The following is a 27,888-nucleotide window of genomic DNA, read 5'->3' as shown; positions in this document are numbered from 1 at the left end:
CCTAGAAACCCTAAGTATATTTTGGACGAAAATACAAGAAGAAAATCAGAAATATTCAAGGTATTTCGGCAAGAATATATTAGGGAATCTTCTTGGAGTTTTATGATTGGTTGGATGACACACTAGGGCTTACTTGGCAATTTCTCATTGGTGGAAGCTATGTGGAATTATTAATTTAATTCCTTGGAAGAAAATCAGAAATTCACGGCTTGGAGACCAAGCATAGCCGTCCCCTATATAAACTCCACAACCCTAGACGTCTAAAACAGCCCCCATAATTCAGAAAATTCTCTCTACGCGCGAAAGCTCTCTCCATCCTCTAGTGCATTCAACGTTTCAAGCAAGGAAGAAGAAGAAGAAGAACCAAGCCGTGAGCATCATCATCCATTCTCCACCTTGAAGCTTGCTTTCGAGATTCAAGACTCCATACGTTTTACCTTTCATCCCCATCTCCATCTCACGGTGTAATTCAACCTCTTTCTTTGTAATCTTGTTTGATTTCGTTGGAATTGTTCTAGTTGACATTGATGTTTGAACAAGGTTTTAATTCTGAAATTTTATGATTGAATGAAGATTTCGAATTCTATGTTGTGATTCCATAGTTGCTTATGTGAGTTTGTTCGATTGAATTTGCTTTACAGAAAACTTTTATATGTTTATGTTCTTTGGTGGCCAACTTAGGATATATGCATGTAATTGGTGCTAGATTTAAGAACATGAAATCAACTTTTTGTTTTGTGTAACTTGAATCAAAAGTAGTAAAGGTTTTGGACAAGAATCGAATTCAATTGATGAGGATTGCAAATAGATGAACTTTTTCATACTAGGTTGTGCACTTGAGTTGATAGCCTTTCTATGTGTTTCATGCGTTGAACATGTCATGATTGACTAGCTTTCTAGGGCTTGATTACATGTTTGATAGGATTAGTCTATGTGCTTTCATTTAGATTAATTAGCATTGAAAAGTAAAATATGGGAAATCGTTTGCTTTCTAACGTTTCACATGATCAACTCCTTTCTCATGACTTGGAAGAACAATGTAGGGTTTATTCGAATTCAATCATGAACTTAGTTTTGATCTTTGTTTCTTACATTTCATTCTTGTATTTTGTTTTTGTTTATACTTTGTTTTAATTCTTGTTTTTAATTTTCGAAAACCAAAACCTAAAACCTCCCCTAAATCGTAAATTGTGTTTATATTATGTGAATATTATACTTTTTTATTTTAATTGTTTATATTGTCCTACATTGACAGGTGTACCCTCAATCCCCGGAATAGAACGATCCCTATTTGCTTATACTACTAATGATGTTTAAAGGGTTAAATTATATGCTTGCTTTGAGCGTATCAGTGAGGGCTCGGGCGCCCCTTGTGTGGGTGTGGGCTCGGGCGCCCCTTGTAAAAAAAAAAAAAAAAGATAGCTTTTTGTAATTAGAATTTTAGTGGTTAATGCCTTTTCCAACCCCAATGACGAGACATGGACTTAAATTGTTATGATTGTGGATAGATTGAGCATGATCTAGGACTTTGAATTTGTTTTGTGATTAAGTGTATATGTGATCTATGCTTGATTATATGTGTGCTCATAGCTTATGTTAGGTTCGTTCATCATAGTTAGAGAAGCATATAGATTATTCGATTAACTTGCATGCCTTATTTGTGAGCTTTTGAGCCTAATATCTATAGTATATGCATTGTTCATTCACTTATTCTTTCATGTGTGTACAATTTCATGACATTGCGTATCTAGAACTTGCTTGAGACCTCTCGAGACTACTTTTCGCTTACAACGGGATAGAAAAGATTGAGGCAATTAGGCTTAATACCACCATGGCCAAAGAAGCATGTGCCCAAAAATGTTTCCCACTAGATTGCCACTTTGAGCCTATTTATATTTTTAGCTTTTTTGTTCATTCGCACCACAAATCTCTACCTAGCCTAAACACTTTTATCCTACCCTTTCATGATAGTTGGTGAAGCGATTCGAGAGAATGATTTTATGTTTGAGTGCTTCAAAAGAAAAGAAAAGTCAAAAGTGAGAGGTTACAAAAGAACAAGTGTGGGGGTGACTGAATTTTGTATAGAAAAGAAAGTTTTGAAAAAGTAAAAAAAAAAAAAGTCAAATAGAAGAAAATCCAAAAATAGAAATAAAGTAAAGTATTATATATAGTTTAGTGTGGGTTGTACATCGGGATTAGAGTGAGTGACATAGCATTCGAAAGCAAAAGTCATATATCTCTGCAAGAGAGAGTCGCTTCATGAGCTTCTATGGACTTTGTATTTCCTTATCTTTCATTTCTATGGATATCACATGCATATACTTGAGCATCTATCACATGTGCATCTTAATCGCCTTACAAATTCAAAAATCTTATGTTGTGCTTACATCTATTTCATGGTCATCTACATAATTAGTTCTCCGAGGGTTATGGTTGGAAAGGCTAATACTACACTACCTGTATGTTTGTGAGTTATTCGATTTTCGGATTTTATTTCATTTAGTTTGCTTGAGGACAAGCAAAATTCAAGTGTGGGGTGTGATTGCACGCATTTCTATGTATGTAATTGTATCTAAAACACTAGAATTAAGTTAATCCTCAAGTAAATTATTATGTAATTAATCTATTTTTTATTTATTTTGTAGTAAATAAGCGGAGTTGTGAATTTCGGAAGAAGTTGTGCAAAAATGGAGCAATTTGGAGTTTCTAACAAAAAGACAAAATAGCCAACGCGGGTCAACCCATAGTCAAAGCCATCAAAAGAGCGGAATTCAATTGCCGCCAATAGTATATGCGGAATCACATTGAGAAGGGAGAAGAAGAAGAAGAAAGATAAAGAAAAGGAAAAGGAAGAGAGCGAGAAAATATATATATATATATATATATATATATGATTTTGCTGACCATTCCCTCTATCTCATGCATCTTTCTTTTCTTTCTCTCCTCCTCTCATAAGCTGACACGTCAGCTTAGCCTATCCTTTCTTTCCTCTTTCTCGACAACACCAGCCACTACAATTAATATCAATCTCATTCTTCCTCTTCATAACACCACCAGACCCATTAATTCCAATTCCAATTTTTCCTTCTCCTACAACACCGAACACACCTCTCATCAAAATCTCTTCCTTCTCCATTTTTCCATTCTCCTCACCAAGATCTACACCTCCTCACTAAGATTCATTCTTCTCATCTTTTCTTCTCCTCACCAAGATCCACACTTCCTCACTAAGATCCACCTCACCAAAATTCCATCTTCTCATCAATTTCACAAGATTCAAAGGATAAACACTTCAAACATAAGGGGTTTAATCACTACTTGGGTAAAAGGGAGAAATTATAATTCCAAGGTTTGTTATGTTTGCTTTTTAGCATTTGTAACTTGTCTTGGTTGTTCTCCCTCTTCTATACCTTTTCCTCTTTTGTTTGTATGAAATTGATGGAATTGATGATGTATATATTTATGGGTAGTGAGTAGAGATTTTGTTGGGGATTAGGGTTATGTGCCCTAGCCCAAATTTTATGTAAAGGATGCCTATTTTAATGTCATGATGCAATTTAATTTGATGGATGCTTATATCAATTTTTTGTTGGGTTGAAATACATGCCTAGGAGCCTAGTCAACTCTATGGTATGTATTTTGAGCATGTCTAGGAAGGAGTTAGAGGCTTGACATCTAATTCCTAAGCTAGAACCCTTAATTTGGTATTGTAGGGGTTATAAGCATGGTGTTTACACCCGCCGCGTGATTGCGAGGGTGAATCGCTTAATGGTCTAATTCTTGTGCTTTATGCCAATTAGAGTGATTTAGAAACCCTTGAACCGGCTCTAGCTCTCTCTAATTGAGCACTACTAGAAAAACACAATTTAAGGACACTGAAACTGTGTCCTTAAATACATACAAGGACTCTTTTTTAGAGTCCTCTATCCAGCAGTCATTATAAGTCTCAAACAAGGACACTGAAAACGTGTCCTCTTTTCTATACGAGGACACAGTTTGTGTGTCCTTAAAGCTCTAGATGCAGTGTCCTTAAATCCATAAGAGGACACCTAAATTGCATCCTTATATCTTCTAATAGGTGTCCTCTATTCTATACTAGGACACACAACTGTGTCCTAAAAGCTCTGAAAATGGAGTCCTTAAACCATAAGAGGACACAAAAAAATACACTCATATGTGTCCTTAAAACTAAAACAGGACACTTAAAAGAGTCATAGAGGACATTTAAAACGTGTCCTTAAAACTTGTAAAAAACCCAAAAAAAAAAAAATTTATTAATAATAAAAGGAAGCTTTCTCCAATTGTACACCCCTCAAAATACACCACCAAATGCAATATTAACTGAATCAAAATACACCATATGCAAACAAATTTATAAAGTATAACAAATTACAGTTCAACAATTCTAGTCAAGTAAATCAATGTCCTGCACCTTGTCGGTTATAGTTGCTTAATCTGCTTCCCAATATCTTCAATTATAACCTGATAAATATAGCACAAACCAATATCAAGTACATATTAACACTCCTGGAGCGTACTTGTGAAGACAAATACAACACAATGAGGTTATGAACATTAAAGATGAAACTGGAGCGTACTTGCCATTCAGTCTGTCCTTCCGCATTTTTGTCTACAGGCTTTAGAATGAAACACATTGCACGATCCGGACCTCAGACTGTGATGGAAACAGTACAGATAATTCAAAATTGCATCATCAAGAAGAGAGATCGATGGAAAAACTACATGGGACATGATGAATACAACTTTTATCTCACATCAATAAAAATCAAATAAAAAAAACTCAAAAACTGTACATGGGTAGTAATATACAAATTTATGTTTCACAGGTCAGTAAGAAATAAGAATAGAACTGAAAATATAGTACCATTTGTTCAACCCAGTTTTCTTGAGAATCTCGAAATTTCTAAATAAGCCATCAATGCCCACTAAGATGATAACAACAACAAAAAATGAGTTCTTTCTTGAAACAAAGATACTTATAATAATTATTATACTCATTTTCTTGAAAAAAAATGAGTATAATAATTATACTCAAATGAAAGGAAAACCGCATTTAAGTTGGTTAGTGTACTTGCATCAACATCTCCATACTTAAAGATTCCCACAGGAAAATGACCTATTTGAAAATGCGCAAAACAGAAATGAGATGCCTTTATATACAAACATCACAGCAATGTCATCCTCTTAGTCACACACACATGAAAACAATACCTCAAAACTGAACTGAAAATGGAGAACACAGAAAAATACTCACAGGCACACCGAAACAGAAACGAATACTTGACAACTGGAATTCAACGATTTCCCATATCTAATTACACAAAGCTGAGCTTAAATGTCAACCCTCACAAAACCTACAAAGAAAAATATCGTTCACCCACAAAACCAAAGTCAAAAGTGCATGCATCGAATTCAAAACTAACCAACAAAGGTCTAGATAGCAAAAACACCTATGAAAGGCGGGTTTTTTGCCGAGCCTCTGACTAATCTATTCATGACAAATAGAAATATTAAAGGGGATCCATATTGAAGCACACTGAAATATTAAAGAACACAATGATGTAAGACACTACAACAGAAATGCCAATTTGCGAGGAACAAATTTGTCGCTGAAAACTGAGATTTCCTCGCCGTAGTGTTTTCGCGAGGAAAATATTTTTGTCACCAGTTCCTCGCGGTAGGGTGGTCAAGAAAAGTTCCGCGAGAAAAATACTATTTCCTCGCCAATCCCTTTTCGCGATGAATATATTTTTTTCTCGCCTTTATTTTTTAGCTACAATTTTTTTCCTCGCCTAAACTCATAATTTTTCTCACTAAAAATTTTGAAGGCCAGAAAATAGTCGTTAAATATATTTCCCGATAAAATAAATTTCATCGCTAAAGTATTATTTCCTCGCTAATGATATGTAAATAATTTAGAAATTATAAATAATAAAAAATTGAAAAAATATTCCTCGCCAAAAGTACTCAATGACGAGGAAATTTACATTTGTGATATACGTTATATGGTGTATTCCTCGCCAAAGGTACTCAATGACGAGGAAATTTACATTTGTCGATATAGGTTATATGGTGTATTCCTCGCCAAAGGTACTCAATGACGAGGAACTTTACATTTGTCGATATAGGTTATAAGGTTTATAGTGAGGAAATTTACTTTTGTCGTTGTAGGTTGTATTTGCTATAGCAAGGAATTTACTTTTGTCGTTGTAAGTTGTATAGTCTATAGCGAGGAAATTTATCTTTTGTCGTTATAGTTGTATAGTCTATAGCGAGAAATTTTACTTTTGTCGTTGTAAGTTGTATAGTCTATAGCGAGGAAATTTACTTTTGACGTTGTAGGTTGTATAGTCTATAGCGAGGAATTTACTTTTGTCGTTTAGGTGTATAGTCTATAGCGAGAAATCTTACTTTTGTCGTTGTAGGTGTAGTCTATAGCGAGAAAATTTACTTTCCTCGTGTAGATACTATATTCTATAGCGAGGAAATTTACTTTTTGTCGTTGTAATTGTATAACTATATAGCGATGAAATTTACTTTCATCGTTGTACATATTATAATCTTTAACGAGGAAATTTTTTTTGTCGTCATAAGTTGTGTATTGTATAGCGATGAAATTTATTTTCATCGTTATACATTCTATAGCCTATAGCGAGGAAATTTTTTTCGTTACAATTGATTGTTTATTACGAGAAAAATGTTGACAATACATATGATTTTGTCACCAATTGTTCTCTACCATATTACATGAAAATAATCAAACCTATAAAATAAACAATTGAAATAATCAAACCAATATAAAATCTCATAATAATAAAACCAAAGTAACAATCAAAGTGTTTCCTAACATAAGGAGTAACAAAAATAGTCTAAAACCAATAACAAAATCAAGATGATGTAAAAAAATTATTTCTCCATGTTTAAGTTCTCTAATAAAGATACTAACTTGATGGATGTTGCCTAGAAAAGTTAGCCATGAACTCCTCAAACTTTTTGGCTTGCTCCTCCAATCTTTGGATCACCTCATTTTGTGCATCAATCTTTTGTTGTTGAGTCCCTACAAGGTGTTGGGTCTCTTGAAGCTGTTCTTGCAACTCTTTGTTCTTTTCAGACATTTCATTTATAGACGAATGAGAGACTCTTGATGGTGGAGGTCTAGGGCCAAAACCACAACCCTTGATGTAGCCTGATTTGACTCCGAGGACTTTTGCACAAATTTCATCATCTGTCATTGTCTGAGTTCCATCAGGTTGAGTTGTCTCAGTTCGCATCTTAATCATTTCATCCTACAATAAAAAATATATACAATTAGATATGATATGCAATTTCTCAATTACAACCTGATCAATTTAATCATATTTAGGGAATTTATATTAATTTCACCTATGGTCATGGTCAACATATATACATTATAGAACTTTTTTCCATACGTATGCATCATTAACAACTTACTTACCCACTTTGCTTTTGCTCCCAAGTCCCAACCTTTTTAGTGCTTTTGTACTCTGTTTCAAAGCGATCAATTGCACCTTGCATCTCTCCAGTCTGTGCTGCCTATTGCATTCAAACATATTCTTTTAACATCTACAAATATATATTGAAGCTATAAATTTATTAACAAAATTTATAAATATCTTACAATTTGCTCTTGGTGAGACATAAATGACTTTGACCCAGCTTTGTGGTGATGTGTCAGCTTTGACCTATTTATAGCATTCTTCTCTGAACGAATCTGAAATTATTATGAAATATCCAACAGTTAGTTGTAATCTGAATAAAAATGAAAACTAAGATAACAAAAAAGTGAACTGTGTTGAAAAATAGTTTAAAAAAAATAAACAATATTGTACCTGAAACTTCTCACTAGAAAAACGAGCACAGAGAAACTCCCATTCTTCCTGAGTCTTGACATCATCGTGTTTGTTTTCAATTGCTTCCTCGATTGTTGAAAATTTCTCAAAATGTTTCTTCAACTTATAACGAAAATTACAAAATACAGTCTGACATGTTGTAATTACATATCTCTCGACCCAAAGGAGAGACATGTCAATGTCAAACTTGTTCTGCATATAAATAATTTCATGTCAAACAAAACATTTAATTAAAGTAATCAATGTAAACTTACATTTTAGAAAAACAAACTATCACTCACCGTTATTCTTTTAACCAACTTATCCACGTCAATTTTCGGAATCTTCTTCCATTTTTCCACATTTAGTGGGGCATGGTTTCGAACTGTGAAACCAATTTCATTGGCCAACATTTCAGCATATGGGCCTGTAGGCCTACCATTTTGTTCAGTCAGAGTGACAGGTATTTTAGCATTCAATTGAGAAAGCACTTTATCTGCATTCACTCCTCTTGTCTTTCCCCGCACCTTTTTTGTTGGACCTTTAACATAATTCTTAATTAATGTACACAAATATATTAGTTCTCAAAATATAACAATATATATATAATATTGTATATACCTGTAGGAGGGTCTTGATTACTGGCTGACATCATCATTTTGCTCTTCAGTTGTAACATTTATCAATGGCTGATCATTAGCAGTTTGATGCTGAAGACGTGAACTAATTCTGACCCTGTCATTATACATATAATTTAGGTATACCCTTCTAATTTGCAATTCATGAAACAAAATTGCATTTCGCTCTCTTTTCCCTATACTTCTTAGTACATAAATAATTAAAGTGATAAAAATTGAATTCAAGAAGACTGCAATACTACTTACCAGTAGTAGTTCGTTCTGTAGTGGTACCAATAGCAGAATTGAGTCCATCTTCTACATAATTTTCGCATGACTGATTAGTAGTTTGCACACGAGAGCGTTTACTCATTGCACTACCTGTTATTACACACATGTTAAATTAATTAATATGAGTCAAATAAATAAGTTAAATCTAACTTTTGTAAATATTGTTGTAGCAAAACAAAATTGAAGAATTACCTGAAGTAGAACGGATCCATTTGGACATGGCTGATCAGTAGTTTGCACACGAGAACGTTTACTCGGTGCATTACCTGTTGTTATACATACATGTTAAATTAAATTATTAATCAATCAATCAGCTAAATGAATTATAAACTTATAAAAAAAACAAAATACAATACGTACCAGTAGTAGGCTTTTGGATGTTAGACACATTGGAACGGCGCATCTTGTGACTACTATTATAAAAATACAAAATCAACAAATAACAAACTTCTCTGTCAAAAAAGAAAAAAAAATCTATAACGATAGATAAGAAAGCAGTAGCCAAAGAGGCATTATAAACCTCAAATAAATATAAATAGAATAATTACCACTACAATTTGTCATTATAAATCTCAATCCCAAAACGTCACAGATTATAATAAGGTTTAGTCCATAAAAAAAAATGAATAACAAAAAATTAATATTAAGCTATATTATAAACTAATCACTATCTTCATCGCTTGAAATGATTTCTTCTTCATCACCGTCTTCAATATCATATTCTTCTTCTTCAATATCATTGCTTATGAAATTATCGCTCCTACCATCGTTCATCCATTCATTGTTCACAATATTTGAAGCAATAACATCCGGCTCAATATCGTCCAAATGCAATTCAGGAGTTTCAAGACCCTCTTCTTGAACAAACCACTGAATATCATTAAACTCATCTTGTTGATAAACATCATTTGCCACAGGATCAACACCATCCTCATCTACCTCTTCATTGGCATCCTCAACCTCTGGAACATCCCACACATGTCTCAATTGCACCTTTTGTACGACTTTCCAGTGAGAACCCAACTTATAATCATCAAGATAAAATACTTGTTGTGCTTCCGTAGTAAGTATAAAGGGTTCATCATCATACCAGGTACTGCTTGTATTAATGCTAGTAAGATTATAATCATATCGTATCATTCTCCTCCTTTCGTCCCTACTTGATTCGTCGGTGTTGAACCATTTACACTTAAATAAGAAGACCTGATTCATATCTAAGTACGTTAACTTCACAATACTTAGCAAAACACCATAATAATCATGACTTCCACCAGTGAAAACTCCAGAAACATATACCCCACTATTTTGTGTGGTTCGATGATCGTCAAGATCTTTTGTATGAAATCGAACTCCATCAACAATACAACCAGTGTATGTATGAACACGTAAATCCGGTTTACAAGCCAGAGAATAAAGCTTATCAGTTGCATCCACCAATCCACTTTCTCTCATGTTAGTTATCTATGAATGACATTAACAAAATTTAACATATTTATAAAAATATAATACAAAGTTCCTATTTAAAATTGAGCATGGATAACTTACTCGTTTCTCAAACCAAGTAGGAAACTCTTCTTCTTGTCTTTATATAGGTTGGCATTACTTATTTGCCTCAACTCATCTTCATGTTCCCTACATGTGTAAATTAGACAATTAAATATCTAATTTGATTTAAAAAAATTGAACCTAATAAACATAAATGCACAAAGGACACTCACTTGAGATAAGGTTGCACCTCCTCACAGTTGTATAGCACATACCAATGAGCTTTATCCACTTCCTTCCGGTCCAGTAATATATATTCTTTTCCACTAAATGGACGAACTTTTTGAGAGAACACCGATAAATCACTGTCTACTTGGTCATGTTCTACATCAACATTCCGTTCTGCTTGATTGAAACGGGTTTCAATCTCACGAAAATACATAGAACAGAATGTAACTGCTTCATTAACAATATATGCTTCTGCAATAGAACCTTCAGGTCGAGCTTTATTTGTAACATACTTTTTATATGTTCCCAAATTCCTCTCAATAGGATACATCCACCGAAAGGTAACAGGACCTCCAAGCATAGCTTCACGAGGTAAATGAACTGCCAAGTGAACCATTACATCAAAAAAGGCCGGTGGAAAAATTCTCTCTAATTTGCACAGTATCAAAACTATCTCTTTCTCCATTCTTTCCAAGTCGGATACTTTTAAAGTTTTCGCACATAATTGTTGGAAGAAAATGCACAGCTCAACAAGTGCAGTGCACACATCCTTGTCCAAATACGAACGAATACCAACAGGGATGAGACGTTGAAGTAAAACATGGCAATCATGACTTTTTAGTCCATGTATCTTTCCATCGACAATGTTCACATTTCTACAGATGTTGGCAGCATACCCATCAGGATATTTGACAAATTTAAGAAACTTACAGAAAGTCTACGATATTCCAATTTCAGCACATATCTGGCATGGGGCTTCTTTAATTTATTACCTTGACGTTTGAGATGCAATCCCTTCCTTATCTTCCTATCTGCCAAGTCTAAACGAGCCTTTTTGTGTCTTTTGTTTTTCCATCAATATCCAACAAAGTTCCAATGACACTATCACATATATTTTTTCAACATGCATCACATCAATATTATGTCTCAACCTAAGCTTTGACCAGTACTCTAACTCAAAAGAATACTCTTTTTGGTCCAATTTAGCTCATGAGGCCCACGCTGCCGTTTTAGATCTGGATTGTCAGGATGTTTACCAGGTTTAGCTTTGTAAACACGATCTAATTGCATTAATATATCATCCCCAGAAAAAAATCTAGGAGGAGGACGATTTTCAGCTAAACCGTTAAAATCTTTACTCCTTCTCCACTCATGATCAAGAGACAAAAATCTTCGATGACCCATGTAACATATTTTTCCTCTTAACCCCTCTGAAGTTATATCTTTGTTACAAATAGGACAGGCTTTATACCCCTTAGTACTCCATCCAGATAAATTTCCATAAGCAGGAAAGTCATTTATAGTCCACAACACACATGCTCGCATATTAAAATTTTCCCAACAGAAACATCAAAAGTTTCAACCCCAACCTCCCACAATTCTTTCAACTCATCTATTAATGGACGAAGATATACATCAATATCTTTTCCAGGTGCTCGAGGACTAGGTATAAGCAATGACATCATAGAAAACATTCCCTTCATGCACTTCCAAGGTGGCAAATTATATGGCACTAGCATAACTGGCCACATACTATAACTAGTGCTCATGTTTCCAAATGGATTAAAACCATCTGTAGCAAGCCCCAACCTAACATTTCGACAATCTGCAGCAAAATCAGGATACTCTTCATCAAACTTCTTCCATTCTTCAGAATCAGCTGGATGCCGAAGAAAACCCTCTTCATTCTGTCTTTTTCGTTTATGCCATTTCATATCAGTCGCCGTATGTCTCGACATAAATAACCTCTTCAGTCTCGGCTTCAATGGAAAATAGCGCAATACTTTTTGTGGAACTTTCTTGCGTTTTCCATCATTAGACTTGTATCTTGGCTCATTACATTCAGGACATTTATCAAGTTTCTCATTCTCTTTCCAAAACAATGCACAATCATTTTTGCATGCATGTATGGATTCATACCCTAAACCTAATTCTCGCAACATTTTTAGCTTCATAATGTGATGCTGGTATAGATGCACCTTCTGGATGCGAGTCTTTTAACATTTTGAGCAAAATATTAAAACTTTTATTGCTCCAACGACCAAGTACCTTGACATGCATTAACTTTAAAATAAAAGATAATGCAGAGAACTTTGTACAACCCGGGTACAATTCTCGTTGGGCTTCATCAAACAAATAATCATATTTGTTAGCATGAGTATTGTTGTCATTCCTTGCCTCCTCATCGTCCATCTCCATATTTGTACGCCCTTGAACATCATTTAACATGTCGAACATCAAAGCATTGTCATCATCATCCTCGTTGTCAGTTTCAATTTCCTCATCCATTTGATCGTTTGCCACATCACTATAATCTTCCCCATGCTCAGTCCATGTCGTATAATGTCTTGCAAACCCATTCACTAATATATGCCTGATAGGAGCATTTTAATGCGACGTTTTAACTGCATTTCCCTACACTTTTCTGCGCCATTTCCTTGAGAAATCCCTGTTTGGGAAAGTTTCCATTCTTTGATTGGGAAAGTTCCTTATTGTAGAAAGTTTCCATTTTTGTCTTCATTTTTCATTTCTCATTTCTCATTTCTCATTTTTCATTTCTCATTTCTGGAAAGTTTCTATTTTTCATTTTTAGTAAGTTTCTATTTTCATTTTTTAGAAAGTTTCTATTTTAAGTATAGTTTCTATTTTCAGGACCTCCGAGCTAGAAAGTGGAAATGAACGCACGAATGGAAAGAGGAGCTTGCGAACATCAAGACGAACGAACATGAGAGAAAATGGCCCACACATTTGAGCAGAAATGAAGAAACAAGCTTTCCTAGTCCAACCAGGAAATCCTACAAAATGGAGGAAGGCTTCCCTAGCAAGTTTCCAACGCAACCATGAAAAAGAAATGGAAAAATATTGTGTTTTGCGTTGGAAAATGAGAAGGCTTAAAGATGAAGCAACGAGGCCCAAGAACTCTTTGGATTTTCGGCAAATTGGATAAAGGCCCATCAAAGCCCATATTTAGGGTTTATGACGCATGAATAAACCCTAGGGGAGTGTTGCCGTTCAAAGCAAGAGAAAAACAAGGAAAGTGGCGTGAAAATCAGAATTATGTGTGGAGATTTTCTAGGGAGATTCTCTAGGGCTATTTTTATGGAAAGAAAATACTTGGAGATATCCCTAGAAGTTTTGCCGTGAAAAAGGAAGAGAAAACAAGGGAGGACGCCAAAACCCTAGGGTTTTGGACGGCAAAGATATTCCCTAGAGATTTTTAAGGAAAGAGAAAAAGGTGGAGACCAAGGAAAGATCAAAAGAAGTCTAGATACATTCCTACATTCCCTAAAGAGTTTTGGCCGAATTTGGAAGCATAAAATCAGAAATTATCTCTTTATTTCGGCAAGAATTATTTAGGGAATTAATATTGGAATTTTGTGATTGGTTGCACCACCTCATAGGGCTTATGTGGCAAGAATTCATTGGAGGAAATTATGTGGAGGAAGCAAGCACATGCCGTGAACATCTCTAGGGTTTTGGACGGCTTGGACACCTAGGGGCCGTCCCCTATATATTCCTACACTTTCTCAACGTCAAGGTTCCGAATTCCACACTTTTGCGTTTATACTTTGAGAAAATAATTCAGAAATCTCTCTAGCCTAGCCGTGTTCTTCTCCATCCTCTAGGGCAACCACGAAGTGCAAGCAAGGCCAAGGAAGAAGAAGACAAGCCGTGCACACCATCCACCCTCCACCTTGAAGATTGCTTTCGAAATTCAAGAGACCACATCATCACTTCATTCATCTCATCTTCATCACGGTGTAATCCGATTCTCCTTGTACCTTTGCTTTGTATTTTCGTTGGTTTTGCCTTAGTTGACACATATGTATGAACAAGTATTGTTTTCTGAAATTTTATGATGAATTGTTAATTTTCAGATTCATATATTGCGATTTATGGTTGCTTTTGTGTGAGTGTTTGATTAAATTTGCATGATAGAAATCTTTTGTATGATTATCTTGAATGGTTCGAAACATTTAGGGTTCTTATGTGATTGTTGCTACGAATTTGAGAACATGAATCAACTTTTTGGTTTTGTGTTCTTGAATCGATAAGTAGTAAAGGTTTTGTACAAAAACCGAATTTAATCAAAGAAGATTGCAATTAGGTGGACTTTTTCATACTAAGTTGCACATTTGAGTTGATAGCCTTTCTAGGTGTTTATTGCGTTAAACATGACATGATTGACTAGCTTTCTAGGGCTTGATTGCATGTTTGATAGAATTAATCTAGGTGCTTTCGCTTAGGTTAATTAGCATTGAAAGTAAATATGGGAAATTGTTTGCTTTTGAACGTTTCACATGATCAACTCCTCTTGCATGACTATGATGAACAATGATGAACTTGAATCAATTTTAATCATGAGTTTCGACTTTGATCTTTGTTCTTACATTCCATTTATTTTTTATGTTTTTGCATTTTAATTATTTAGTTAGCTTTTATTTTCGAAATAGAAAACCAAAATCAAAAATCCCCCTTTTTCGTAAATATGTATATATTTTGTTTATTTTTGTAATATTATACTTTGTTTTAATTTTAATTGTTTAATTGTTTGATAATGACAGGTGTACCCTCAATCCCCGGAATAGAACGATCCCTATTTACTTTATACTACTAATGACATTTCAGGGTTAAATTGGTCGCTCGATAAAAGCGACATCAATTTTTGGCGCCGTTGCCGGGGATTGAAAAATCATTTGCCATTTGTGAATATGTGTTTTGTTTATATTGTGACCGAAAAAAAAAAAAAAAAATTTACTTGTTATTTGTAATTGTCGAAATTAGTTAATTATTACTTAGGTTGTTATTTATTTGTTGAATACGAATTTTAATTGTGAGTTGTAAATTAAAGAAGGAATAGGTGAAGTCGTGTTTATTAATATTGGCCTAAACCCCTTATTGGTACCTAGTCCAGGTCCCTTAAGGTTGAGGGCGGCCTTTATTAACATTCATTGAACTGTCTTCACACTTAGGACCTTTTATATCCAAGTAAGTATAGCCTATGTGGGATGGTGTCTAGGAAGGGGACAACGCTCATGACTGGTTCTTGAATCCAGAAGTGCGTGCAAATGAGCCTAAACCACAATGTGGGAGTAGCTCATGCCAAAATGGATTCTACCTCTCGTGGTCGCCCTCCCCTACCTGGCCATTTCAGTAAGGTTGCCCAAAGGATGTAGGAGGACTTAGTGTCTTGACGATTATACTTGGGCCGCACGTCCACTTGATTTACCGCTTGGAATTTAATTCGAAATCAATGGTATTTATAACAAAAGAAAATGTTGTGATGCACCTAAGGTATATTGGATTAAACATAGTCTTGAAAAGGGTAGCTGTTTCAGTCCCATTGCACATCGAGACTCCCTGTTCCCGTACCTAAGTGTTGAAAATAATTGTAAAGAAAAGGAAAGAATAGAAGTAATTTTACTTAATTTCGTAAAAAAAAAAAAAAAAAAAAAAAAAAAAAAAAAAAAAAAAAAGAATAATAATAATTAGATGTGAATAGTGACGTTTTGTTTGTTTGTGTGAAAGTTTTGTGTAAATGGTGTCTAATCTTGTTAAACAAAGAAATGTAAAGAATTAATTGAAATATTGTTAAATTCTTGATTGTTATAAGTGTGTAAAATCGTATGAGTAGATAAGGGCCCTTTTGTTAATATTGGCCTTAACCCTTCATTAGTGCCTTTCTAAGGTCTTATGAGGTTGAGGGCGGCTTTTATTAGCATTTGGAGAACTGTCTAACACATGAGTTCTTTCAAGCTGAGTAAGGGGCATATAGGTGGTGTCTTAGGTTGAGACCCTGGGTGATGGGTTCAAATTGGATCTCAGAGATACTATAGACCGTGCGTAAACCACAATGTGGGAGTAGCCAATAGGGGCCTAAACCTCAATGAGGGAGTAGCCTCCGTAGTGTCACCAAAATGAGTCCTCCCTCTCACTTACCTCTTAATCTGGCCATCTAGCCTTCTGAAACAAAGGAAGTGACTTATGTCTAGGCGACTATCCCTAGATCGTATCTCACCAATAGTAGTGGTTTCTATTGGGCTCGACTTACAACTTGTAATCAATTGAGATATTAACTTTATTTTGTAAAGATAATAAGATACTTGAACATAACCTCCACTTGTAAATTGTGTTGTTTTGTACATTTTATACTTGTATAAACTTCTTACGTGGTTTATTTGTGAAAAGATTGTGGATAGTTTGTAATTTATACTTCTCTTTATACTTGTATAAATCATAAATAGTAAAGTCGTGAATAGTAACTTGTGAATAGTGACTCGTGAATAGTAAGGTTGATGTATAAATCACTAATTTGTAATTAACTCACTTTATACTTTGCTAACTTCTTTGAATTTTGATGATGTTCAGGATTCCTATGAATGACCGAGCCTTTTAGATCCTCTACACTAAAGGAAATTGAAGCAAGGCTCGCTCGCTTGAAGGGTCCTTCACTTCTTGAGCAGACAAGCCCTTCCCCTTCGACACACAGAGGGTACATCTTTAACGAACAAGGGAAGAGGACCTACTGTTCTGAGGAGTCTACATCACCTACACCAAGTCCATCTCCTCCTTCACGTTCACCTTCACCTGTGATTTCGTCCAACTCTACACCACACTTCACCACCACCTGAAGAAGTCGAAAAGAGAGAATGGCATCTATTAGGGAACTTCCACTGCAACTGTTGAAGGAGGACCCCCTACAGGCATAGTATACCCTCCCCTGCAGCTGGAAGACAAGCAGAGTTTGAGCTAAAGAGTGGTTTGTTGCACAAGCTCCCTATCTTCCATGGACTTAATAGGAGGACGCTAACAAGCATGTTCGAGAATTTCAATCTGTTTGTGCAAACATGCAACCACAAGGGCAGATGAGAACCTTCTTAAGATGAGAGCATTTCCATTCTCTCTAGCTGATAGAGCCAAGGATTGGCTATATGAACTCCTGCAGGACGTATCACTCATGGGAACAATGAGAAAGGCCTTCTTGGAGAAATACTTCCCAGCTTCTAAGGTCATCACACTTAGAAAGAAGCTCAGTGGAATAGAGCAAGCCCATGATGAGTCCTATGCTGCTACTATGAGAGGTTCAATTCCTTACTTGCACAATGTCCTCAACATCAGATGAAGGATGAGACCCTACTCACATGTTTCTATGAAGGACTCTTACCCTTGGAAAGGCAAATGTTGGATGCTGCAGCTGGAGGAGCTTTTGTGGATAAGTCCCCTACAGTTGGGAAGGAGCTTATAGCTAATCGTGCCTTGAACTCCAACAATATGAGGGGTAGGACACTCTACTCGTAGGGTGCATGAGATGAGCAAGAATACTGCAATTGAGGACCAACTGAATAAGCTTACTCTACTCATGAATCAAGTGGTAAGTTCCAAGGACCAAGTGCAACAATAGCTTGTGGGGTATGCTCTATGCAAGGGCATGTTACAGATCAGTGCCCTCAACTTAATGAGAATGGAGGATGGGAATCTGCAAATGCTATTGGAGGATATCAAGGAGGATACCAAGGAGGACCTCAACGTCCTAGACATGACCCTTACTCCAATACGTACAACCCAGGATGGAGGGACCATCCCAACTTCAAGTGGACAACAATGATAACGTTCAGAATCCTCTTGGTGGGAACTTCCAACGTCCTCAAGGGCCTTCATTCCAAGGATCATCTTTTCAAAGGCCCTACATGCCCCTCCTCAACAGAACTCAGGACCTTCAATGTCTCACTATGACAAAACGTTGGAAGCCTTGACTAGTTCCACCCAGGCCTTGACAAACTCTACTCAAGCTTTGATTCAAGGACAACAGACCCACACTAAGGATATTGCAGATCTTAAGAAACAGATGGGCCAAGTTGTGGACTTCATGAGCAAGATTCATGAGACTGGGAAGCTTCCTAGTGGCACAATACCTAACCCTAAGGGTAATGTGGAGAATGCATCAGTTGTGACTACGAGGAGTGGAGACCATTTGTGGATCCACCCAAGCAACCCAAGAAGGTCCAAATGAGCATAGAATTGAGGAAGACCAAGAACCCACCAAGTTGGGTATTGAGAAGGACCCTGCAACGTCAAAGGAAGAGACCAAGGCATCCTCATCTTTAAAGGCAAAACCGGAAATCAAAGGTAATAATTCTAACTTATCAAATTCGGTTATTGCTAACCCTTCTTCTTCTTGCATGCCCTTCCCACGCAGGTTTGCCCAATCTAAGAAGGATGAAAGTGACCAAGCTATCTTGGAAACTTTCAAGAAGGTGCAAGTAAACCTACCCCTCCTAGAGGCCATCAAGCAAGTCCCTAAGTATGCCAAGTTCCTCAAAGAGCTTTGCACTACTAGGAGAGTAAACCGTGAAAAGGAGGTGGTAAAGGTAAGTGAGAATGTCTCTGCCCTAATTCAGAGGAAGATCCTCCAAAGTGTAAGGATCCTGGAAGCTTTACATTCCTTGTACTATTGGTAACTCTAGATTTAAGAATGCCATGCTAGACCTAGGTGCATCTGTTAATGTTATGCCCTACTCTGTTTATGAAACCCTAGGTCTAGGGGAACTTAAATCTGACAATGTTATCATTCAGTTAGCTGACAGATCCAATGCATACCCTAGAGGTTTGTTGGAGGATGTGCTTGTACAGGTTAACCATCTTATCTTCCCAGCTGATTTTTATGTATTGGAAATGGAGGACTCCCCTGTAAGTTCCACTCCATTGCTTTTGGGACGTCCTTTCTTAAGGACAGCTAGGACGAAGATTGATGTGTATGAAGGCTCTCTTACAATGGAGTTCGATGGTGACATTATTGGCTTTAACATCTTTGAAGCCATGAGGTATCCCCTAGAGGTTAATGATTGTTTTTCTGCTGACATTTTGGATGAACTTGCGCAGAAAATGTTTGATGTTATGCATGAGGATACCCTAGTCACTACCCTTGAGAGTGGGGTAGGCTATACAAAGGAAGGCGTCACCATCTCAGAGGACAAGTTGAAAGACACTTGTGAGGAAAATCATTGAAAACGTCTCCTTCCTTGAGGCATCACCCTTTATAGGTAAGTCTGTTTCTCCCTTGTCCATTCAGTTATCCACTAACAAGACTTTACCTTCAGTGGTCCAGGCCCCAGAACTTGAGCTAAAACCTCTTCCAGACCATTTGAAGTATGTCTACTTAGGGGACAAGGAAACCTTGCCAGTGATTGTGTCCTCTGCACTAACAACTCCACAAGAAGAGAAGTTGGTGGAAATGTTGAAGCAACACAAGACCGCCATAGGATGGACATTGGCGGATATCAAGGGAATCAGCCCTACAACTTGCGTCCACAGGATACTTCTAGAGGAGGGGTCTAAACCCACTAGAGAGGCTCAACGTCGTCTCAACCCTCCAATGATGGAAGTAGTGAAGAAGGAGGTTATCAAACTCCTTGATTGTGGGGTAATCTACCCTATTTCTGACTCCAAGTGGGTCTCTCCAGTTCAGGTCGTGCCCAAGAAGTCTGGGATCACTGTGGTAAAGAATGCTGATAACGAACTGGTGCCCCAAAGGACAGTAACAGGCCACAGAGTATGCATTGACTATAGGAGGCTCAACGCAACACAAGGAAAGACCACTTTCCTCTGCCATTCATTGACCAGATGCTTGAGCGCCTAGCTGGACATGACTACTGCTTCCTGGATGGATACTCTGGTTACAACCAGATTGCAATTGCAAATGAAGATCAAGAGAAGACAACCTTCACTTGCCCCTTTGGAACGTTTGCCTATAGACGTATGCCTTCGGACTTTGCAACGCTCCAGGTACCTTTCAGAGGTGTATGGTAAGTATCTTTTCAGATTATATTGAGAAAATCATAGAGGTATTCATGGATGACTTTTCAGTTTTTGGAAAGAATTTTGATGATTGTCTTAATAATCTGGAGATAATTCTGAAACGTTGCATGGAAACTAACCTTGTCTTAAACTGGGAAAAATGCCATTTTATGGTTAAACAAGGAATAGTTCTAGGACATATTGTCTCTGCTAGGGGTATAGAGGTTGATAAAGCCAAGGTTGATATTGTGCGTCACTTACCCTCTCCCACTTCTGTGAGAGAGATTCGTTCTTTCCTTGGTCATGCAGGTTTTTACAGGAGGTTCATCAAGGACTTCTCCAAAATTTCGAGACCCTTATGTCAACTACTCCAGAAGGATGTGCCCTTCCACTTTGACAAGGAGTGTCAAGAAGCTTTTGACAAGCTTAAGGAGTTGTTGACATCTGCCCCCATCATGTTACCTCCAGACTGGTCCTTGCCCTTTGATTAATGTGTGATGCCTCTGACTACGCAGTTGGAGCCGTTTTGGGACAAAGGAAGGAAAAGCTGCCCTATGCCATCTACTACGCCTCAAGGACTCTCAATGATGCACAAATGAACTACTCCACCACAGAGAAAGAGCTCCTTGCAGTTGTCTTTGCCCTTGAGAAGTTTCGCTCTATTTACTTGGTACCAAAGTTACTATCTTTACTGACCATGCAGCTTTGAAATACTTGATGACCAAGAAGGAGGCGAAACCAAGGCTCATCAGATGGATCCTACTCTTGCAAGAATTCGACGTGGAAATCAAGGACAAGAAGGGTAGTGAGAACGTGGTAGCTGACCACTTGAGTCGCTTAGTGCATGCAGAAGATTATCTCCCTCTGGTGGAGACATTTCCAGACGAGCAACTCTTTGGACTTCAGGTAAGTGAACCATGGTATGCAGACATTGTGAATTATATTGTGTCTAGAAAGATTCCTGATACCATGTCACGTGCTCATAGGGATAGGCTTAAGAAAACTGTTAAGCAATATGTTTGGGATGAACCTTATTTGTGGAAGTATTGCTCTGATCAATTGATTAGGAGATGTGTGCCTGAACATGAACATAATGCTATACTTTCTTTTTGCCACTCTAAAGCATGTGGGGGACACTTTGGGTCTAAGAAGACTGCGTTTAAGGTGCTAGAGTCTGGGTTCTATTGGCCAACATTATTTAGGGATGCACATGCCTATTGTTTAACTTGTGATAAGTGCCAAAGAACAGGAAATCTAGGTCCTAGAGATCAAATGCCATTGTCCAATATAATAACTGTTGAAATATTTGATGTCTGGGGTATAGATTTCATGGGACCTTTCCCTTCATCTTTTGGGTTTCTCTATATCTTACTTGCATGGACTATGTTTCCAAATGGGTGGAAGCAAAGGCCACTAGAACTAATGACTCTAAGGTTGTTGCAGATTTTATCAAGTCTAACATCTTTAGCAGGTTTTGGAATGCCTAGAGTTCTCATTAGTGATGGAGGATCCCATTTTGCAATCGGACGATTGAGGCTCTCTTGAAGAGATATGATGTCACACATAAGGTTTCTACACCTTATCACCCACAAACTAGTGGGCAGGCTGAGGTCTCTAATCGTCAGATTAAGGGATATTGGAGAAGACTGTGAACCCCAACAGGAAGGACTGGTCCTTGCGTCTAGAGGATGCTTTGTGGCCTACAGAACTGCATACAAAACTCCCATAGGTATGTCACCATATCGAATTGTCTATGGCAAACCATGCCATTTACCTGTGGAGTTGGAGCACAAAGCTTGGTGGGCTGTGAAGCAGTTCAACATGGATATGGATGCAGCTGGGCTTCATAGGAAGTTGCAATTGCAAGAGTTAGAGGAGATAAGGAATGATGCCTTTGAAAGTGCTAAAATTTACAAGGATAAGACTAAGGCATTCCATGACAAAATGATTCGAAGAAAGACTTTTGTTGTGGGTCAAAAAGTTCTTCTCTTCCATTCTCGTCTCAAACTCTTCCCAGGTAAGCTTCGTTCTCGTTGGATTGGACCTTTTGTTATCACTCATGTGTTTCCTCATGGAGCTGTGCAGATAAAGAGTGAACATACAAGCAACGAGTTCAAAGTGAATGGCCATCGCTTGAAGCCTTACTATGAGGCATTTGTGGAACATGAAGTGGAGGATGTACCCCTCCAAAACGTTCCAAACCCTGAGGATTAAATGGAGGTACAAGTCTAGGCTGAAAGACTATAAACATTAAGCGCTGCTTGGGAGGCAACCCAATTCTGAAGTAGCTGTGGAGGAGTCATCAACGCAGATTTGTTTTATCTCTCCCTTTTACTTCTCCAATTTTTCTTTATGTTGGTAGTCATTTTCGTAAATTTCATCCCTATATGCTTAAGTGTTTCATTGCATGCTTTTTATTGATTACATTGAGGACAATGCAATATTTAAGTGTGGGGGAAGGGATTTACACTTTTATCTTGAGTCATATATTGAAAAATACAAAAAAATTGAAAAATGTCAAAAATTTAAAATTTTCGTTGCTTTTGTTTTTGTTTTGAGTCTTAGGATGCCCTTTCAACTGTCTAGGATGATTCTATATCTCTAAAATCATGACTAAAAGAGGATCACAAGATTGAGATGATTTTTAAACATGGTATTCTTTGGTTAATTGAGATATATGAAAAATGTGTGCCTTGTAGTGGATATGGATTCGAAACTTTGGTACAGAATATGAGCATGTTAGATGAGTTTTGATTCATATAAGCCCATGTGAGATAATTGAGCCATGTCCCTTTTTCTTGGAGTGAAATGAAATATATATTCTTATTTCTTGGCGATGTTTTGATGATCTCATTATTCTTTCATTTGATTGACTGCTTGCCATAGATTAAGTTTGATGGACTAGAGAATGCTAGAATTCACTCTTGTGCTTGTTGAGACGTTTGTCAATACATGGCCCTGATTCTGGAAGGGATAGAGGCACCTAGGAATTACCACCATTGCCATATAAACTTGTGTCCCATTGTGCCCGTCGTGGGACTCCCCTAGATAAGCCCCTTTGAGCCTACATTGAGCCTTTTCATTCATCACCCTTAAAACCTTAACCATGAAGCTTAGTATAGTTAAAACCCTACCCTTTGTTCTAAGAACTTAGTGGAGCTATCTTTTGAGACATACTTCGTGGGTTTGGTGCTAAGGATGAAAATTGAGAAGAGGTGAAAGTTAAAGTGTGGGGGTAGACTTGTCCATAAAAGAAAATATGAAAAAGCCGAAAAAAAGAAAAAAAGAAAAAATGTATACGGCTAAAAAGAAAAGAAAGAAAATGTTTGGATTTTAGTCCCCCATACTTGGTGATTTTGGAGTTTACGTTGAACTGAAGGCCCACTACAGAAAAATTTGGCCTTTGTCCATTCACTATAGTTCAAGGGAAGTTTACAATGAAGATTGGGCCCAACATGAAGACATTAGGCCCTTTTATGTTACCTCTAGGGAAAGTGACGTTTTTGCAATGCCTTGGTGGATTTCTTGAGGTCTCTACATTACATGTGCTCTGCTAGGTTTTTAGGACACTTTGATAAATCCTTACCTTCATTTCTTAAAACCTTGAGCCTTGGCCCCATTACAACCTTTAAGAAGACCTTCTTGATCCTTAAGATGGGACAGCCCTTGATGTGGAGATGAGTTACAAGAGTTGAACCTATGGCTTGGGTCCATCTGTGCAAGTAGTTGGTATCCTTCATGAGATCTTTAAAGAAAATTATACATGTGCTTTCGTTTCTTGAATTATGTGATATACTTGCTATCTTTCACATATACTTGAGTGTATAAGCTTTTAAGCATTGCCATGATCTGAGAGAAGAAAGAGTGGATATAACTTGTGAGGATTTGAATCATACTTGTTTGAAGCATGCTTAACAGAAACCATCACCATTGTTTCAACCAAGTCCTACTTGTGTATATGTAAGTTATGTGTTTTAATTAACTCTCGAATGCCTAACATTGAATTTGGTTAAGTGCTAATCTTGGTGTTATGAAAGTAAGAGATTGCTGAGACAAATAGTTGAAGGGCAAATAGAGTCATTGTTTTGTCAAGTCTTTAAATTTTCGTTGAGTCTTAGTGTGTGTCTTAGTTTGATTTTGCTAAGGGACTAGCAAAGCTAAGTGTGGGGGAATTTGATAGGAGCATTTTAATGCGACGTTTAACTGCATTTCCTACACTTTTCTGCGCCATTTCCTTGAGAAATCCCTGTTTGGGAAAGTTTCCATTCTTTGATTGGGAAAGTTCCTTATTGTAGAAAGTTTCCATTTTTGTCTTCATTTTTCATTTCTCATTTCTCATTTCTTCATTTTTCATTTTCATTTCTGGAAAGTTTCTATTTTTCATTTTTAGTAAGTTTCTATTTTCATTTTTTAGAAAGTTTCTATTTTAAGTATAGTTTCTATTTTCAGGACCTCCGAGCTAGAAAGTGGAAATGAACGCACGAATGGAAAGAGGAGCTTGCGAACATCAAGACGAACGAACATGAGAGAAAATGGCCCACACATTTGAGCAGAAATGAAGAAACAAGCTTTCCTAGTCCAACCAGGAATCCTACAAAATGGAGGAAGGCTTCCCTAGCAAGTTTCCAACGCAACCATGAAAAAGAAATGGAAAAATATTGTGTTTTGCGTTGGAAAATGAGAAGGCTTAAAGATGAAGCAACGAGGCCAAGAACTCTTTGGATTTCGGCAAATTGGATAAAGGCCCATCAAAGCCCATATATTTAGGGTTTATGACGCATGAATAAACCCTAGGGAGTGTTGCCGTTCAAAGCAAGAGAAAAACAAGGAAAGTGGCGTGAAAATCAGAATTTGTGTGGAGATTTTCTAGGGAGATTCTCTAGGGCTATTTTATGGAAAGAAATACTTGGAGATATTCCCTAGAAGTTTTGCCGTGAAAAGGAAGAGATAAACAAGGAGACGCCAAAACCCTGGTTTTGGACGGCAAAGTATTCCCTAGAGATTTTTAAGGAAAGAGAAAAAGTGGAGACCAAGGAAAGATCAAAAGAAGTCTAGATACATTCCTACATTCCCTAAAGAGTTTTGGCCGAATTTGGAAGCAAAAATCAGAAAATTATCTCTTTATTTCGGCAAGAATTATTTAGGGAATTAATATTGGAATTTTTGTATTGGTTGCACCACCTCATAGGGCTTATGTGGCAAGAATTCATTGGAGGAAATTATGTGGAGGAAGCAAGCACATGCCGTGAACATCTCTAGGGTTTTGGACGGCTTGGACACCTAGGGGCCGTCCCCTATATATTCCTACACTTCTCAACGTCAAAGGTTCCGAATTCCACACTTTTGCGTTTATACTTTGAGAAAATAATTCAGAAATCTCTCTAGCCTAGCCGTGTTCTTCTCCATCCTCTAGGCAACCACGAAGTGCAAGCAAGGCCAAGGAAGAAGAAGACAAGCCGTGCACACCATCCACCCTCCACCTTGAAGATTGCTTTCGAATTCAAGAGACCACATCATCACTTCATTCATCTCATCTTCATCACGGTGTAATCCGATTCTCCTTGTACCTTTGCTTTGTATTTTCGTTGGTTTTGCCTTAGTTGACACATATGTATGAACAAGTATTGTTTCTGAAATTTTATGATGAATTGTTAATTTTCAGATTCATATATTGCGATTTATGGTTGCTTTGTTGAGTGTTTGATTAATTTGCATGATAGAAATCTTTTGTATGATTATCTTGAATGGTTCGAAACATTTAGGGTTCTTATGTGATTGTTGCTACGAATTTGAGAACATGAATCAACTTTTTGGTTTTGTGTTCTTGAATCGATAAGTAGTAAAGGTTTTGTACAAAAACCGAATTTAATCAAAGAAGATTGCAATTAGGTGGACTTTTCATACTAAGTTGCACATTTGAGTTGATAGCCTTTCTAGGTGTTTATTGCGTTAAAACATGACATGATTGACTAGCTTTCTAGGGCTTGATTGCATGTTTGATAGAATTAATCTAGGTGCTTTCGCTTAGGTTAATTACATTGAAAGTACAATATGGGAAATTGTTTGCTTTTGAACGTTTCACATGATCAACTCCTCTTGCATGACTATGATGAACAATGATGAACTTGAATCAATTTAATCATGAGTTTCGACTTTGATCTTTGTTCTTACATTCCATTTATATTTTTATTTTTGCATTTTTAATTATTTAGTTAGCTTTTATTTTCGAAAATAGAAAACCAAAATCAAAAATCCCCCCTTTTTTCGTAAATATGTATATATTTTGTTTTTATTTTTGTAAATATTATACTTTGTTTTAATTTTAATTGTTTAATTGTTTGATAATGACAGGTGTACCCTCAATCCCGGAATAGAACGATCATCCTATTTACTTTATACTACTAATGACATTTCAGGGTTAAATTGGTCGCTCGATAAAAAGCGACATCAATGCCTACGTATCTCATGTAAAGTAAGGCACGGCAATGCATTTTGACATTTAGAACATGGGCAACGTGTCTTATTTTCATGATCCAGATGTTGGGCAGCAGCAGTCAAAATGTTTCAGACCATTGGTGAAATCAGGGTGGTGAAACCTATCTCGTAAACATCCAACTTCTGTCCATCCTAAAAAAGTCTAAAATAATGTACATGTTATTTCGGGTTCAATATGCCACATATCAACCATACAGAGTAAATTTCATCCGGTCACCATCTACCTAACCTATGCGCATGCCGGAATGCATCTAGGTTCATATGCATAACAACAATTAAATATTCATATATAAGTGTCTCTGTGTGTGTGTTTATATATTGCAATAGTACTAGTAATCATACTTTATTTAGGCATGATAATGTAAGTAAGAAGAACACTCACATGGAGATCGATCACAAAACTAACTTAACGGCTCTTCTGCTCTCAACAATTCGAAAACAATTTAAAGGTTCTCCCTTTATATCGAGCACATGTACTCTACCAAAGGACTGCGCAATATAGTTCAACTGCTGAGAAATTTGAAAGAAAATGACCTGAGAAACTAGACCAATAACTAGTTTCATTCTAAAATCAAGATCAAAGAATCTAAAGTGATGGCCTGCCGTATACCCTTATATTAAAAGAATCATTGAAAAATCAAAAGTGACAACCTGTTGTGTGAATTTAAATTACATGGGAAAACTGAATCAATATTAAATTATCTCATTCTCAAATCAAGACCAAAGAATAAATAGTTATTTCCTATTCGTACCTTTATATCAGCAATAGCTTGTGAAATTTGGATCCTTTATTGCTGTTTACTTTAGATTAAGGTTGAATAAATAAAAATCAAGTTTAAAAATATACCCTGAGATTGGAAATTTTGAAGTGCGCACTCCGCATTTTAAAAACATATTTATGCTTGTTAGACCATGATAATTAACTGATTTGTGATAAATGTAAAACAATCTATGCAGAATGGTCCAAAGAGTCATAATGAAAAAAGAAAAGAAAAAGATGGACAGATTCTATAGTTTCTGAAATCAAAGCAAGAAAGCCATAGTAATAGTTTCTGAACAAAGAAGCTTTTTGTTTTTTGGGTGAGAATTGAAGAGGCCAAACAAAA

The 27,888-nt window shown here is 36.7% G+C and overlaps 1 protein-coding gene and 1 long non-coding RNA gene across 2 annotated transcripts; both read right to left on the bottom strand.

Annotated features, from left to right (window-relative positions):
• Positions 1–7,473: 7,473 nt before the first annotated feature.
• LOC112181379 lies at positions 7,474–8,518 on the bottom strand. The gene is made up of 5 exons (XM_040512329.1): positions 8,493–8,518; positions 8,174–8,412; positions 7,872–8,084; positions 7,661–7,753; positions 7,474–7,575 (listed from the first exon to the last, which is right to left on the bottom strand). Exons 2-5 carry the CDS (start codon positions 8,282–8,284, stop codon positions 7,474–7,476), a joined length of 519 nt encoding a protein of 172 aa, XP_040368263.1. The 5' UTR covers positions 8,285–8,412; positions 8,493–8,518.
• A 475-nt stretch (positions 8,519–8,993) lies between these two features.
• On the bottom strand, positions 8,994–27,227 carry LOC121050902. Its single transcript, XR_005804305.1, has 3 exons — positions 27,165–27,227; positions 9,140–9,192; positions 8,994–9,045 (listed from the first exon to the last, which is right to left on the bottom strand). It is a non-coding gene; the product is annotated as an uncharacterized LOC121050902 (long non-coding RNA).
• Positions 27,228–27,888: the final 661 nt, after the last annotated feature.

Source organism: Rosa chinensis, unplaced genomic scaffold (genome assembly GCF_002994745.2).
Source record: "Rosa chinensis cultivar Old Blush unplaced genomic scaffold, RchiOBHm-V2 RchiOBHmChr0c34, whole genome shotgun sequence".
NCBI classification, from domain to species: Eukaryota; Viridiplantae; Streptophyta; class Magnoliopsida; order Rosales; family Rosaceae; genus Rosa; species Rosa chinensis.
The sequence above is the reverse complement of the archived record's forward strand: the minus strand, read 5'-3'. Positions and strand labels throughout refer to the sequence as shown.

Bases quoted from the DNA above. Each gene is read 5' to 3' on its own strand.
- LOC112181379 (XM_040512329.1), bottom strand. From the start codon at position 8,284: ATGTTGGCCAATGAAATTGGTTTCACAGTTCGAAACCATGCCCCACTA. The intron at 8,085-8,173 runs GTGAGTGATAGT...ATTTATATGCAG, and splicing joins AGTTGGTTAAAAGAATAACG to AACAAGTTTGACATTGACAT. The intron at 7,754-7,871 runs GTACAATATTGT...TAATAATTTCAG, and splicing joins TTTCTAGTGAGAAGTTTCAG to ATTCGTTCAGAGAAGAATGC.